The 15,407-nt window shown below is 42.4% G+C and overlaps 1 protein-coding gene across 1 annotated transcript in view; it reads left to right on the top strand.

The window, feature by feature from the left end:
- eepd1 (endonuclease/exonuclease/phosphatase family domain containing 1) overlaps positions 1-10,764 on the top strand; it is a 28,331-nt gene extending 17,567 nt beyond the window's left edge. The window contains exons 4-8 of the mRNA XM_084563274.1: positions 5,929-6,039; positions 6,441-6,572; positions 8,404-8,542; positions 8,702-8,896; positions 9,568-10,764. Coding sequence (XP_084419400.1) covers positions 5,929-6,039; positions 6,441-6,572; positions 8,404-8,542; positions 8,702-8,896; positions 9,568-9,758 — 768 coding nt within the window. The 3' untranslated portion in view covers positions 9,759-10,764. The remainder of the gene's footprint in view (positions 1-5,928; positions 6,040-6,440; positions 6,573-8,403; positions 8,543-8,701; positions 8,897-9,567) is intronic.
- Positions 10,765-15,407: the final 4,643 nt, after the last annotated feature.

Raw genomic sequence — 15,407 nt, 5'->3', positions numbered from 1 at the left:
AGGATCGGCAACCAGATGCTTGCTGATGAACTCCCCTCACGTGTCTCCAGTACAGGGCCCCAGTCTCCCTTTTCAAGGCAAGGTAGCACATGCACGCAGTGTCCATCTCTTCAGGATTATCAGTTATTCTCAGGACCAATTTCCTAGGGATGTCTGCCTCCAACAGCGCATTCAGGTGGGGATACTCTGAGAATTGTTTGTTTTTCACATGTAAAGATTGTGATTTCATTAAACACCTATGACTTCCTGCTGTGGGGTTCCAATAGTAGATCTCATACTCTATTGACATTCTTATAGAAAAGAGGATGTGTTAAATTTGTATCCAGCGTACAACCACAAACCTGCTCGTCTGCTTGACTGAGCTCACCCTGCAAGTTCCTGCTTTACAATTCAATCAGTGGTCCCTCAGAGGGCCATGTTGTTGTTACTCATGTAGATGGCCTGCATTACTCATTATGTGGGCTAGGTTGGTTTATGTTAGGCTATAATTAGAGTGGGTATGTAATATGTTATATTAGCTTTTGGAATCTTTGAACACCCATACATACGTCCTTTTCTTGAAGTTGAATTTCGAATTGCAAGACTGTGACATCTCCTCTCCAATGGCAGAAAGTAGAACATTTATGATAATACTGGTCATTTATGAGCTACTTTATCTTTACTTCAGTGATTAAATTTTATGCTACTTGCCTTGAATCGTCACACAGTTGTTTTCTAGCACACACAATTAAATAGCGCATGCCACCTATCACAATAATAAAGTGGTATAAAGTGGATATGCTCTCCACTGCTTCCGTGCAGTAAACTTCCATTTAGTTAAAGACATTTTCAAAATCCCCATGAGAGCGTTTCAGGCTAACATGTTTGCTGGGCATCTGTTGTGATTAGTCACACAGAGAGTGTGTGTGTCTGTTTTCAGACTGCTGCTCTCACTGTTTTGTCGCTAAGGAACCCCTCGTCAATAATTAGGTTTCATTATTAGTCATGCTGTGAAAATCCTGTTTAACGGCATTGTTAGACAACGCAATATCTATGAATAATATTGTCCAATAATGGGAGAAACCAGCAGCTTTCTGCTTTAGAAATACTTCAAAGACACACTTTTTATTGTTCTGTGTTGTGTGGTTACTGGCAACGCCAGTGCAGTTATCTGGCATGCCACTGAAGGTTCGCCGAGTTCACTGTTGTTTCTGTTAGACCGTTCAGTTATTTTGCTCATGTTTAAGAATACAACATTTAATCAGACTGTTCAGCCACCCCGTGTGTATATCCTTAGGTTTCTAGACATTTTCTAATATATTTAGTCCAGACAGTCATGGGTCCCTGCACTTCTTCAAGTCTGCTCCCTTTTGAGAAAATGTTTCTTATATTCACTTGGATTGAGGGAACAAGTTAAAGAATGAGCTTTGATGTTATCCACTTGTAGTCAATACTGACTAGCACCTAATGTTCTTGCTGATATCTCATTTGAAGAGCTGGTTCTCAGAGACTGACTGCGCCGTGTTAAGAACATAGTGACCTCTCAGACTTAACTGGAATGCATCAGTTTTGGCCAAAACTGTGTATTCATTAACACTGCATGGATTCTATTCAGGAATGTGGACGGCAATAAAAGACAAAGACAAAGAGAGGAGGGACTATTCACAGACGGGTCTGTTGTCAATTTCTGTGAGAGAGTTCGAGGGTGGGAGAGAGAGTGGGGTGGGGACGTGCGGAGCAAATCAAAGCCCGAACATAGCTCTAACGTGAAATTGGATCACGGCTGGACAAGCTGTTACCTAAGGCGGGCTCTGTGGTAGGGGCAGAGCTGGAGTTAGTGACATCAGTGGCAGAGGTGAGGACCTTGAACAAAATCCGGTCCATCATGAACAATGTCCACCACCCTCTACACGACACCATAGTCAGGCAGAGAAGCTCGCTCAGTGACAGGCTGCTGTCTCTGTCCTGCTCCACGGACAGGTTGAGGAGGTCGTTTGTCCCTCAGACCATACAACGTCTCCCTGAGTTAGCTGCACTATTCAACAAATGAGTACATGTAATATGTAAATATTCATTTGGTGGAGACTGATCTAAACCTGATTGTGGCTAAATAATGGTCTTAGTTTTTTTAATGGACAGCTCTGTGTTAGGTTTTTACAAAGGCTAGGGAACAAGGCAGGGTAAAATAATAAATTCAGTTTAATGAAAAAACAAAAGGCCCTGCAGAGTCAAGATGATACAAACAAAGTCCAAGCAAAGAGGTAATCCTAACGAAAAAAGTCAAGTAAATACAAGAACCAACAACCCTGCATAAACCTCCATTCAGGTCAAAAACACAGGGAGCTAAGAAACACAAGTTCAACAGGTTCATCCTGGAAGACTTAACAGATGACTCGGCAAAACACTGGGGAAAGACAGGACTATACACCCACATGGAACTACTGGGAACTGAGGCACAGGTGAAACCAATGAGGGAGGAGCAGAGAATGACACGGCATAAAAAACAGCAACACAGGGGCGGGAAGTGAAGCTAACAGACACGGGGTAAGGGATCGTTTCAAAAATAAAACAGAATGCCACCAAAAATCCGTAGCACATTACCCACAATAAAACTCAGTAGCACCTTTGGTTAAACAAGAAAAAGCTTGAAACGTAGGGCATTTACTAATAGCAAGTATGCAGAGCTTGGACTTTCATACTTGTTAGTTCAGACTTGACATGTTTGATTCTTAAGTTTGGACTCTGGGTGACAGGAGGATGCAGTACAGTCATTACAGGATTGGAACAAGGGCATTCTGGGAGACCTGACTGAAACAGGACCCTAGGAGGGGCAAGTACACATCCGGGTATCTAGACTGCACTTGGTCAGATGTGTACTTTGACTTTGGAACAGTACCACTAATAAATACCCATAGGCTTCGTAACAAATGGGGTATGTTTAGAACAAAGCAGTATTTTCTCAGATAGACGTGGTGAACAACATGAGATTAAAAGGAGTTCTAATATCCTCTGTCTCTGCTACTAATTAACATTTATAAGGGACAGGGCTTTTCCCCCTGCCTGGTGTAGTCCAGGTCTCACAGCCTCGCAGCTCTTCTAGGTGATTCCTGGGCTTGCTGCCAGGAGCCTCACTACATGCTGTGCCTGCATGTTGGTCCTAACAGGCTGAATTATGAGGGTGTTTTGTGTTTTGCCAGAGTAATACTTGTGAGCAATTCATCCCCCTAGGCCCCTTAGGACTATAACTGAAAGCAAATTCTGTTGGTGGTTTCTAACCCCCTGGCAGTTTGAAATAGCTCTATTATTTATATTATTACTTCCTTGGTGATAGGCCAGTGAATGCAGTATGCAATTCACTGTAGCAGTAGTGCTGAGTATCTATCTCACTGCTGATTGATGCAGCTGTGGTAGCACGGTGAGATGACCTGATAGAGGTTGTAAAAGTGCTTCCGTGTTAATCGTACACAGCATTAAAGTACTTTGTCACTTATTGTTACTCTCATGCACGCCATTTGATTAGGTACAGATTTGCTCAAAATGCCCGTGTCAGAATCTAGTTTTAACACATGCTGCATTTTACTTAATGATGTGAAAAGGTGTCTCCAGTGGGAGATTGTGTTTGATCAAATAAAAGATCATACTGCTAAAAGAGCCCAAATGAATGAATGCAAAACGAATGCAGAGCCAGTTTGGACTGGATCAACCAGACCACATTTGGAGGCGGGCATGCTCTCATTGCGACCAGATGTCAACCAGGTGTGAATACAATCTGCACGGCTTGATCACGTTCAAAAGAAAAATAAAAAAAAAAAACAAGTCAAACGGCCGCGTAACTGTGCCTCCTCCCGCTAAGTCAAACACACCAGGCAAAAGTTGCAGGTACAGTCGCGGCGGTAGCATTGGCTCGCCTAGACGTCTGGGAAAATTCTCAGCTAACCGGGTCAGGGTATGTCCAGGAAAAAAAAAAAGAAACTCAAACAAATCAAGTTGCCTTCAAGTGTTCTGTTTCAGACATTAGCTTCACAGCTGAGAAATGAATAAAGGAACGGTTTTAGCAACTGTGAACACATGTACAGTATGTTCCACCAGAAGTCTTTATTGGATGGACAAATAAATGTGATTGTTGGAAGATAATCCAGCACACACACCCACTTCACATGCACACCTTTTATTTCACAGCTTGACAGATTAATGTGTGTACTCTACAGCATGGGAACTTGGGCGTGTTCTTGTCCTGCCCCAAACAAAGACTATTAATTCAGCCCTGTACAAAATATTGTATGAAGACAAAAAAAATAATATGTCTAAGGTGTAAAGTGTAAAAGACTCTTTCTTTACTACAGTAAACATTTATTATTAAAATGGTGCAGATTGTCACTTTAAATATTAATCGGTGTCATTTCAGACCGGGCCTCACGCAGAGAGGTCATGCATGCGTGTGTGTGTGTGTGTGTGTGTGTGTGTGCATGTAGGTGGGGTCCCGTTGACTCTCCCGGTGCTCCCCTAGGGAGCTTCTCAGGTTAAATTTAGAGGCGGCAGCCTTGCAGGTCAGCCAGAGCGGCGAGCAGAACTTTTAAGACCATGTTACTCCGTGGCCCTATTCATTTCCACACTGAGTTGCCTTTGCCTCTTTTTTCTTCTCCCTTATATTGCAGCACCACTGCTTTCGCACACTTCCAGTGATGTCGACATAAGAGGCTTCCTCTTTGTTGCAGTGTTTCCTCTACGAGACGAGAGCTATTCGAGTTCATTGAACTCCGTATTGTTTCTCAGCGACTGTTGAGAAAAACATGTTTTTGCTGACGATCAGATAATCGGCCTTCAAGTGTTAAAATAAAACACCACGACTGCAATTCGTTATGCTCTTCAGGCAGATTAGAAACAGAAGCGATAAAGCCCTGTTGACATTTAATTATCAGATAACTGTGATATTGTGTCTCTTTCTGTATTTTAAGATCCTGTGTTTTTCATTGAAAGAATACATGTATTAGAGAAAGCTCAAACTTCTGTTACTATGTAGGATCAAACGTTTGACATAACTGCCATGTTAATACGGAGACGTGTTAAGCCCTCTCTGCGGTTATCTCATGTTTAAAGATTCAAACTCCGAGTAAAGCCAGCTGCCATGACAAAAGGTGAATTGCTGCACATTTAGTGCTGTAATCCAATATTTTCCATCAGTCTATTACACCGAAAGATCAAATTATTGTGAAAACTTATGCAACATGCAACGTTTGAATGGCTTAGCCTCTACGTGTGTTTCGTCTGTTGTTTTGTCAGATGTTGTCCCACCTCTACTTGTTTCTGTGTTTACGCTCTTGTGTATGATCAGGATGACTGTGCCACTCCCCCATAGCCTGTTGGGGTTGTTCTTCATCAGACTTTTAGTTCATCAGACTTTTAGTTCATCTGACGTTACATAATTGCGTCTGTGCATGCTAAACAAAGACTGAGGCTACAGGAACTTGTTCTTAACTCAGGCTGGCGCTAGTTTAATCTTTGACTAATGACTCAATAGTTTTAGAGCTGGAGCCGATCCCAGCTGTCATTAGGTGAGAGGAGGTGAACACCCTGGACAGGTCACCAGTCTGTTGCAGGGCGCAAGCACTTAATGATGAGGACGTATTTTAAAATGTCAGAAAGACAAAAGATTCAAAGTTGAGTCTCTATCAAATTAGCATGACTAGCTTATTTTGGAAGACATTAGCTTTACTGTTAGCTGCTTTGATTTGTTGATTTCCTGGTTTCCCAAAAGGACTTTACTGTACTTAACGATTAAATTTACTTTATAACATGTTATAATTCTTACAATTATCAGCTCACTTTGGGCTTGTTTTGTATGCTAATGTGACTGCTGTGAGTTTTCCAGAGGTCTTTACTGACCATATGTGCTGTTCAGTTCACAAAGTAAAACAAAACGTCCCCTCTTTGTTTTTTTTTACATTGCAGTTCTGTGTGGAGTTAAACCAAGGATCACTGGCCAGCGTGCGCAAGTGGAAATGGCCACGGGGGCTGTGGAAAAGTATGGTGTCTGAAAAACCCACCGGACACTCCAGCAAAGTACGGCCACTATTTTAATAATGCAAATGACTCATGTTTTATTACTTGTATGGTTCTAAAAAAAATAATAACTCAGTCCATAGCAACCTACCGGTGCCAGTTCTGCTGCCAAAGTTTCCTTGGCGGCTGTTGCAATCTCAGTTTAAAGACTTTAGTATATTCAGGCATCAAGTAACCAGAGTTGTCAAACTAGAGACTGCAGAAAATAACCTATCGAGCCAAGGTTAGGAAATCAATGTAACATCTTTGTAACTGATTTACCAATAGTCATGATTCAGCCCAAGATAAGCAATACGTCTAGAAAGTTCACATCCATACAGTGAACTATGTATTAATAATAGATCATAAGTTGTTCATTAGTAAAGGTGCTGACCCCATTTCCCACAATCCTCTCTTCACAGGGAGTCAGCTACTCTGGATTTCTGTGGGACAGCTCATCGGGTATTGACCTGAAGGATGCTGTTGTCGTGGAGCCTCCTGTCAATGGCAATGGCAATCATGCATACCCTCCACTCTACCTGGCTCACTTTCTAGTAAGTAATGATGGACATGTAGGCCTTTTCACAAGAAGACAGACAGCACATTGTCCTGTGACTGTAATCTATTTCAAAATGATGCAGTTGATCAGAATAGGTGTTTGGGGGTCTGTGACTAAGGCTGGACCTCCATGAATATGAAAGCATAATATTTCAGGGAGATATTGAGTAAATTTCTCCAAATTCACCACCGTGGACTCAAGGATGGCGTGATTAGATTTTGGTGGAGAAAGGTCAAGGTCACCACAACCTGACAGAACGTGTTTTTGAAGTAGTCAACTGTTAAGGCTCATTTCCCTCAAATGTTAAGGTGACAACATTTTAGATGCAAAAGGTGAACGCTCAGCTCCACATGACATCATAATGTCAACTAAAACGCTTTTATCATGTAAACTGAAACAGATACAGAAGCAAACTGCAACTTGACTGGCTTGGAGAGGTGATTTTTTTCATATATATTTAAATAAAAGATACAGCACGCAGGACTTTGTGCAAGAAACACAGAAGGCGGAGGTCTCATACAAATGCTTCTCTCAAAGGCCAACTTGTGACATGACAAATTCATTAAATATCTAATAAAAAATTAGAAGGGCATTACCATTCCTGGCATCAGTCATCACTATTTTTGTAAAGAGAGACAAACAGCCTTCTGGGCTTAAAGGGATGCAGCTGAGTGAAAAGAGCTATGCAAAAAAGTGAATTCTTAATAATGGGAACTATGAATTAATTAAAAAATCTCAACTCACTGTCTGATTAATGGATATTCTTGAGACTTTGTGGTCATCACCATTAAGAGTATCATCATTTACTGATGAAGGCTTTGAGATGCAGGCACAGCTCAATAAAAATCTTTCTTGTTGTCCTCTATTAATCCCCCATGAAGAAATTTGTCATCTCCATTAAATCCATCCACTTGCATGCACTGTAGTGCGGACACTAGCGCGAGCGGTGGCCAGCCATGCATGTGCCCACGGGGAAGCTGTTTTAGGTGCTTGCTCAAGGCAGCTCAGCTGGGGACGTAGAACAGATCCAAACCAGCTGCTTCTATTACCACAGCTAGAAATAGATAAAGAAGATGAAAAGCAACCAGCTAAAGCCCCTTTTTGAACAGAATGTATTCTAAAGAACTGTTACATAACCTAAAGTAATCATCCCACAAGAAGAAAAGCACTTTTCACCAAACGCAATAGCATCCAGTTGCCTCTAGCCTTTAGAAGGGGGGAAAAATAAAAATTATTTCAACCACCACAAGAGGCAGCGGAGCTGGTGAGGACTGGAGCCCGGAAAGAGAGCACCCTTCTCGGGCATAAAGTCCTCACAGAGATCCAGCCTGGAGTCTTTAAAGGGGCAAAAATATTTTTTCTTACCCTCCATGACTGGCAGGGGAGCTGGCAGGTACTGGAGCCCAGTAAGAGAGCACCCTTCTTGGGCTTTAAGTCGTTGCATAGGTCCCTGGAAGCCATCTGGTTCTCATCGCAAACTGGAGCCTTTAAAGGGGGGATGGGGGGGGGGGGGGGGGGGTTCTCCACAAACAAGAGGCTTAGTACATGGACCACATGCTAAAGTGTCCTTGAGCAAGACAATGAACCCTGAGTCGCTCCCATGGCTTGGCTTTAGTGTGCGAATGTGTACACTTGTGTGAATGAATTGGTGGATATGTCATTGTGACTGTATAGTGCTTTGAGTAGCAATATGTAGAAAAACGTTGTATAAAATATAAGACCAAGACCGTATCTTTTGCATAGTGATATCTTTGTGTAATGGTGGCAAGCATGTGGCAATGCCTGCTGGTTTTCATTCTGACTGAAATCGAAACTTTCTTCATTAGCTTGGTTCATACGAGCTAACCGTGGTGAACGTCCACATGAAGGCTGCAGCCTCGGCGGGAGAGTCCAACGGCAAAAACCACAACTCGAATGACGCCAAGAGTCACCGCTTCTCCCCAAGCATCCAGGACACACTCAAAGGTCAGTCCGTCAGGTTAGACCAGCTCAGGTCGGCTCCTTTGCCTCACACACACACACAGACACACACACATACCACATGTCTGGGAGAAGGGTTCCATTCGTACCATTTGTTGCATCAAAAGTGATCACAGGTTGTCATCTCCCGTCCTTTCTCTGCAGGCGAGAAGGAGTTGGTAGTATTGGGGGACTTTGGCTCTCCTCCTCAGAGCTCAGAGCTGGACATACTGAGAAAGGAGAAACTCTGTGCCCTTGTACCATCCACCCAGTTCACCAATATCAGCACCCGCTCACCACAGGGCAACCGCTGCCTGGATAACATCTGGGTCAGCCGCTCCCTCAAGAAGATTTACTCAGGTATGTGCAGTTGTTGTTTCGTAGTAGCACATTATTGACTTTGAAGGGTTAGAACTTTATTTGAGAGAAGGTCGGGTCCAGTATGGAGGAATGAGACAAATCAAGTTTGAATCTTAAGTCAAACTCAGCTCTCAATCTCATGGAAATCCATAGGGAAATCCAAGTCAAGTTTCCTTTCGCAGTCAGTGAGACAAGTGAAGCTCCACCTATACTAGATAAGCCCAAATCACGGCTTGAGTCGTTTGAAAGTCCAAGTCTGAAGTAATTACAGAGAAATTCAACTATCGTTGTGAGTTATCCAGGACAAGTTTCAGGTCATTCAAATAAGTCCAGATCAAGTTTCTGGGACAAGTAATCTGTGACCTGTATCGCAATCTGATTTCTAAGGACATGTTTTTGATTTCAATTCAAAGCAATGAGCCAAAACATGACATCTCAGTTGACCCGATCACTCTGAATATAATGGCAGTAACAACACCACCTTTCTTATGAATGATGAATGTAGTTCAGTTTCCCTTTGAACATATTCTTGAACTGACAGGATGACGCTAATGCAGATTCTGTTAGATCACAGATGACCTTCCTTTGAGAATCTTTCGGTACATTGTGTGTTGCATGCAGTCCCGCATGTCTGCTGACTTTGCCTTTCCTTGTGTCTTTTCTGCTGACAGGCCACTGCATGGTAGTGCGGGAAGGCTTGACTAACCCCTGGATCCCAGACAACTGGTCATGGGGCGGTGTGGCGTCAGATCACTGCCCTGTGGTGGCTGAGTTTTACGCAGATCCCTCTCCGAAGGAGCTAAACAGGCCTGGTATGGCAGTGGTGGACAGAGGAGACATTATGCCTAAACATGAGCGGTGACGACAGTCACAGCAAAGGCAGCAGGGGATGACTTGAGGAGGATTTTCAACCTCCTGGATCCTGCTCTGTCTTGGTTTGCGGTGGAGCAGAGTTTCCTGATGAATGTGAAGAAGTGCCAAGATTGCCTTGTTTCCAGATTATCAATGTAAAGAAGTAAATGATAAGTCATCAAGCCATACAAATGTTCAGACGAGACATATGTATAATGTCCTTTAAGAGAAATGTGCCAAACATTTTCTATATGTATATAAAATAAAGAGCGATTAATCGCTGTTCCCGCTGTGCCTCATTCATTCAAATTAGCGCAGTATCTAATCGGAACCATCTGAATGACCCAGCACGGCTGTAGCCCTCATCTGTTCTGTGAGCGGAAAGGACGATAAGACCGTGGAGCTTGTGACGGCTCCTTAAATTATGTAAGCCAGGCCTTCCGAGAGCGCGCGTGAGCTCCCGACTTCCTCTGTGATGGAAATGAGGTGCCAGGGCACGGTGCCATCAGAGGACACCGCTGCCACCTCGACTGCTCATTAACCAGCTCCCCGCTCATGCATTTCAATGGGGGAAGGGAAGGGTGAGTCAATCATTTGTCTTTTCACATCAAAATAATGCTACTGTGAAATGATAAGGAATAGTATTACACAACAGCACGGGAAACTGAAGTCTGAGTTTGCATAAACTACAGAATAAATTACTGCACAGTTGGTTAAAATAAGGTCACGCTAGCTACTTACACAACCTCATTTTCCTTTTTATCCTTATTTATTTTTTCACCCTTACATACTGCTGACTTGTGTCTCTGTATTGATGCTACTTTATATTGAATTTCCCACAGGATGAATAAATTCTATCTTATATCTAGCTGCAAGACTATTCTCAGACAGCTCTCTGCAGTATTTGCTCAAATACTCAAGCTTACAGGCTCACAGCTGCTGTGCTAAAATCCTGACATGTAACCGGTGTGATGTTTGCTATGTTCAAATGTATTTGCATGTGTTAGCATGTGAACATGTACTTATTGTTAATTAGCACATGTAGTCACACGCTCAGTCCCTCTGAGGGATGTATTAGTTTTTATTTGGTCATAAAGATGAAAGAGCGGGGCATTATCAAAGCTGTTAGGATTCATCACGGTAAAGCCATGAATGTCTGGACCCGATGATACACCTCTGTGTCGCACCATCACTAAACTTGTAAGTATTCATCCCATGGGAGCCGAAATGTCAAAATCTAGCAAATATTTTCTTAAAATGATTCAAAATCACAATTCAAAGTCCAAATCTGTCTGCACTCTAGATTCGAACTAGAGTTGCAAGCGTCTGCTCAGCACCATTTTCTGCAGCCGGCACCAAATAAGGACTGCTTCCTCAGCTACAGTTGCCTCAAGCTTTAATCATGTGCACCGCCACCCGACTCTTCGGCACCTGTATTGCTATTCAAACCTACTGTATTACCCCATTTCTCCACCAAATGCCTTCGTCCCCCATCGACCCCAACAGCATTTCCACCTGAACTCCAGCCCCACTGCCTCAGTCAGGTCAGCCATATTGCAGCCTTAACCCGCTCGGCACAGTAAACCTATGCTACGGCTCAAGAGCACCCTCTAGTGAGCAAATGTGACCATGCACCATATTTAGTGGTTGCTCTTTAAAAATGCCATTGACCTAGAAATGGCAACAGAAGAAATGGTGTGGCCTTTTGAGTTAAATGTGATTTTGTATATAGATAAGGCAGAATCAGTTAAATTTAATCCAGCTATCATTTTATAGAGAATTAAATGTATATTGAAATGTGCCATTTATTCTCAAGAAACCCTACTGTGTTGCATTTGAAATCTCAATATAAAGTTATGGAGCTCATCACACACACATTAAAACTCTAGTTAGTTGTGTGGTGACCTTCAGAGTTTGTTGATGGATATGTCTGGGGCTGGTGATCAGAGATTTCAGAGAGCAGCTGATGATACGGAGAGGCCGAACGGAGAACCAAAACTTGTTCCGATCAATGAGAGCTCCCGCTGCCTTTGGGTGAGGAGGTTTAGTTACTGTGCTGGTTCCTTGCGAAGCGCCTTCAAGAAAAGCATCTCTGCATGTTAATCAGAGCTATTGTGCACCAAACACTGAGCTCAACGAGCTCAATATGAAAGTAACAAATTTGCCGTCATAATCCATTTTTACCCATCACTTTTCACTTATAAATGATAATAATGACATATTCAAAGTCAAGTCAAAGTCAAAGTCAGCTTTATTGTCAATTCTGACATGTGAAACACATAACAGGATTGAAATTACTTTCCTCAAAGGCCTACGGTGCAGCAACTTAAACACAAAATGTACAAATATGAAATGTAAAAATATAAGGAAGATATACATATCTATGTATCTATATATACATACATATACACACCCATATACATATACACATATATACTACACGCATACATACATACCTAAAAAAAAACAAAATAGAATGAGCTGCAAACTACAAACTATGGCTAATGCCATAGGTCATAAAGTGGCTGGTGCGACCCCTGAGTTGGGCAGCTGCAAAGGGTATGAAATGAATCAATAAATATATATATAATACAGTATAATACAATATTGGTCTCTCAGATGAAGTATAAGTCTGTGGGGTGGTGGTGGTGGTGGGGGGATCAGAGTCCCAGGTTAGTGTGTGTGAGCGGGGAGCAGGTAAGGAATTGAGCTTCCTGACAGCCTGGTGGATGAAGCTGTCTTTGAGACTGCTGGTCCTGGCCTGAAGACTCCGCAGTCTCTTCCCTGATGGCAGCAGACTGAGGAAGTTGTGTGACGAGTGGGTGGGCTCACCTGCAATGCAGAGGGCTTTGCGGGTGAGACGGGTGTCGTAAATGTCCTGGGGGGAAGGGAGAGAGACACCGATTATCTTCTCAGCTGCTCTCACTATGCGATGGAGGGTCTTGCGGCAGGACGCGGTGCAGGCGCCATACCACGCAGTGATGCAGCTGGTCAGGATGCTCTCGGTGGTGGCTCTGTAGAAGGTGCGCATGATGGGGGCCGGTGCTCTGGCTTCTCTCAGTTTGCGCAGAAAGTAGAGGCGCTGTTGAGCCTCTATTCAATAGCATTTAATTTTCATTCAATTTTAATTCACAGTCCAAACAAGCTGAACATAGAATCCACATCGTGGTTATACATCTCAAGCGAGAAATATAGAGCTAACTTGTTCTCCGCAGTGACAAAAACAACTGACTGTGGCCCCAGTAGCTACACATGAACAATGAAATTAAACGTTTTAACTGAAATTTGTTTTTAAAAAAAGCAACGCAATAGTTACTTTCCCTGGTAACTAGTTACTTTTATAGTGGAGTAATTCAGTTACTAACTCAGTTACTTTTTGGGAGAAGTAACTAATAACTATAATTAATTACTTTTTTAAAGTAACGTGCCCAACTGCAGCGTTTAACACGGTATTTGCATGTTAACTTAGAACACCACGCAAAAAAAAAAAAAGTTCTGTCCGGATGAACAAATGAGAACAAACAAGCTTTACGCAGGCTGGTCAGAGTCAGCCAAAGGGCCGTATATGGCCCACGGGTAGTGTCATGACCAAGGCTGGATTAAGAATTCAGAGGCCCCTGGGCCAGACTCTTATAGGCCCTCACACGCACGCCTGCACGCACACACACACACACACACGCACGCACACACACATTCTTTAACTCCATTTGCATGTTGCTCCTTTTAAATTGTACAATCTACAGCTGTGTAGATTCAAATTTCGCGGTCATCTGTCATCTGTTGTTTTTTTTTTCAACTGTCATCTACAGTCCCTGACAAAAGTCTTGTCACTTATCCATTTTGTAGAAACAACAGTTTATAACCTGACTTTTAATTAATCCATTGGTTTTAGAAATGGCTCATATGAAAGCTAAAACCCTCCCAAATTATGTTTGATATACTAAAATAAATTTGCTTCACTGAAGAAAGATTGATCATTTAATGAACACAGAAAGGTCAGATTTTGGCAAGACAAAAGTTTTGTCGCCTACAGAAAGTAATGTGAAAATTGAACAAATCATTTACTTCAAATACAAAAATATAATGCATAACATCAGTGAATTAAGTACTGGTGCTGTGAGATCCATATTTAATATCTTGTATGACTTCCATGAGCTTGAAGGACTGCATCCATGCGGTTCGACAATGATTCATACAATTTATTGATGAAGTCATCAGGAATAGCAAAGAAAGCAGTCTTACAAGAATAAGAAAAAGATTTGAAGAGACTGGAGATGTTTTTGACAAGCCCAGGTCCCCGCAAGACAACTGCTTGGGAGGACCGTTTGTTGGCTCGAAAATCCAAGGCCAGCCCCTTTTCCACTGCAGCAGAGCTCCACCAGGCCTTGTCACCTCAAGTCCCCGTGTCAACCAGAACAGTTTGTAGAATCCTGTCTCGAAATGGCCTCCATGGTAGAATCAGTGCCCAGAAACCAGCACTAAACAAAAGGCAATTAAAAAAACGTGTGGCATTTGCCAAGGCCCACAGCCTGCTAAAAGGATGGACGCTGGAAAAGTGGCAGAAGGTGGATTTCTCAGATGAATCTTCGGTTGAATTACATCACAGCCGCCGCAAATATTGCAGGAGACCTACTGGAGCTCGCATGGATCCGAGATTCACCCAGAAAACAGTTAAATTTGGTGGCGGAAAAATCATGGTCTGGGGTTACATCCAGTATGGGGGTGTGCGAGAGATTTGCAGGGTGGAAGGCAATATCAATAGCGTAAAATATCAAGAAGTATTAGCTACCTCTTACATTCCCAACCATAAAAGGGGTCAAATTTTGCAGCAGGATGGTGCTCCATCGCATACTTCCATCTCTACATCAAAGTTCCTCAAGGCGAAGAAGATCAAGGTGCTCCAGGACTGGCCAGCCCAGTCACCAGACATGAACATCATTGAGCATGTCTGGGGAAGAATGAAAGAGGAAGCATGGAAGACGAAACCAAAGCATCTTGATGAACTCTGGGAGGCATGTAAGACTGCTTTCTTTGCTATTCCTGATGACTTCATCAATAAATTGTATGAATCATTGTCGAACCGCATGGATGCAGTCCTTCAAGCTCATGGAAGTCATACAAGATATTAAATATGGATCTCACAGCACCAGTACTTAATTCACTGATGTTATGCATCATATTTTTGTATTTGAAGTAAATGATTTGTTCAATTTTCACATTACTTTCTGTAGGCGACAAAACTTTTGTCTTGCCAAAATCTGACCTTTCTGTGTTCATTAAATGATCAATCTTTCTTCAGTGAAGCAAATTTATTTTAGTATACCAAACATAATTTGGGAGGGTTTTAGCTTTCATATGAGCCATTTCTAAAACCAATGGATTAATTAAGAGTCAGGTTATAAACTGTTGTTTCGACAAAATGGATAAGTGACAAGACTTTTGTCAGGGACTGTATGTGTGTACATGTTTACGTGTGTACAGCCCCGTGATCATCGCCTGGACAAAGACAGCAAAACAAACACTCAGTAATATTTTTATTTGCAAATAATTTGGGTAGGCTATAAATTTATAACTCATCACACACTTAATGAGATCTACTCCAGTGTTGTTTTTGGCAGCCATTTTAGATTTAGTCTTAGTCTTTTGGACGAAAATGCTT

This window comes from Chelon labrosus, assembly GCF_963514085.1.
Source record: "Chelon labrosus genome assembly, chromosome: 16".
In the NCBI taxonomy this organism is placed as follows: Eukaryota; Metazoa; Chordata; class Actinopteri; order Mugiliformes; family Mugilidae; genus Chelon; species Chelon labrosus.
This window is presented reverse-complemented; position numbering and strand designations above follow the sequence as displayed.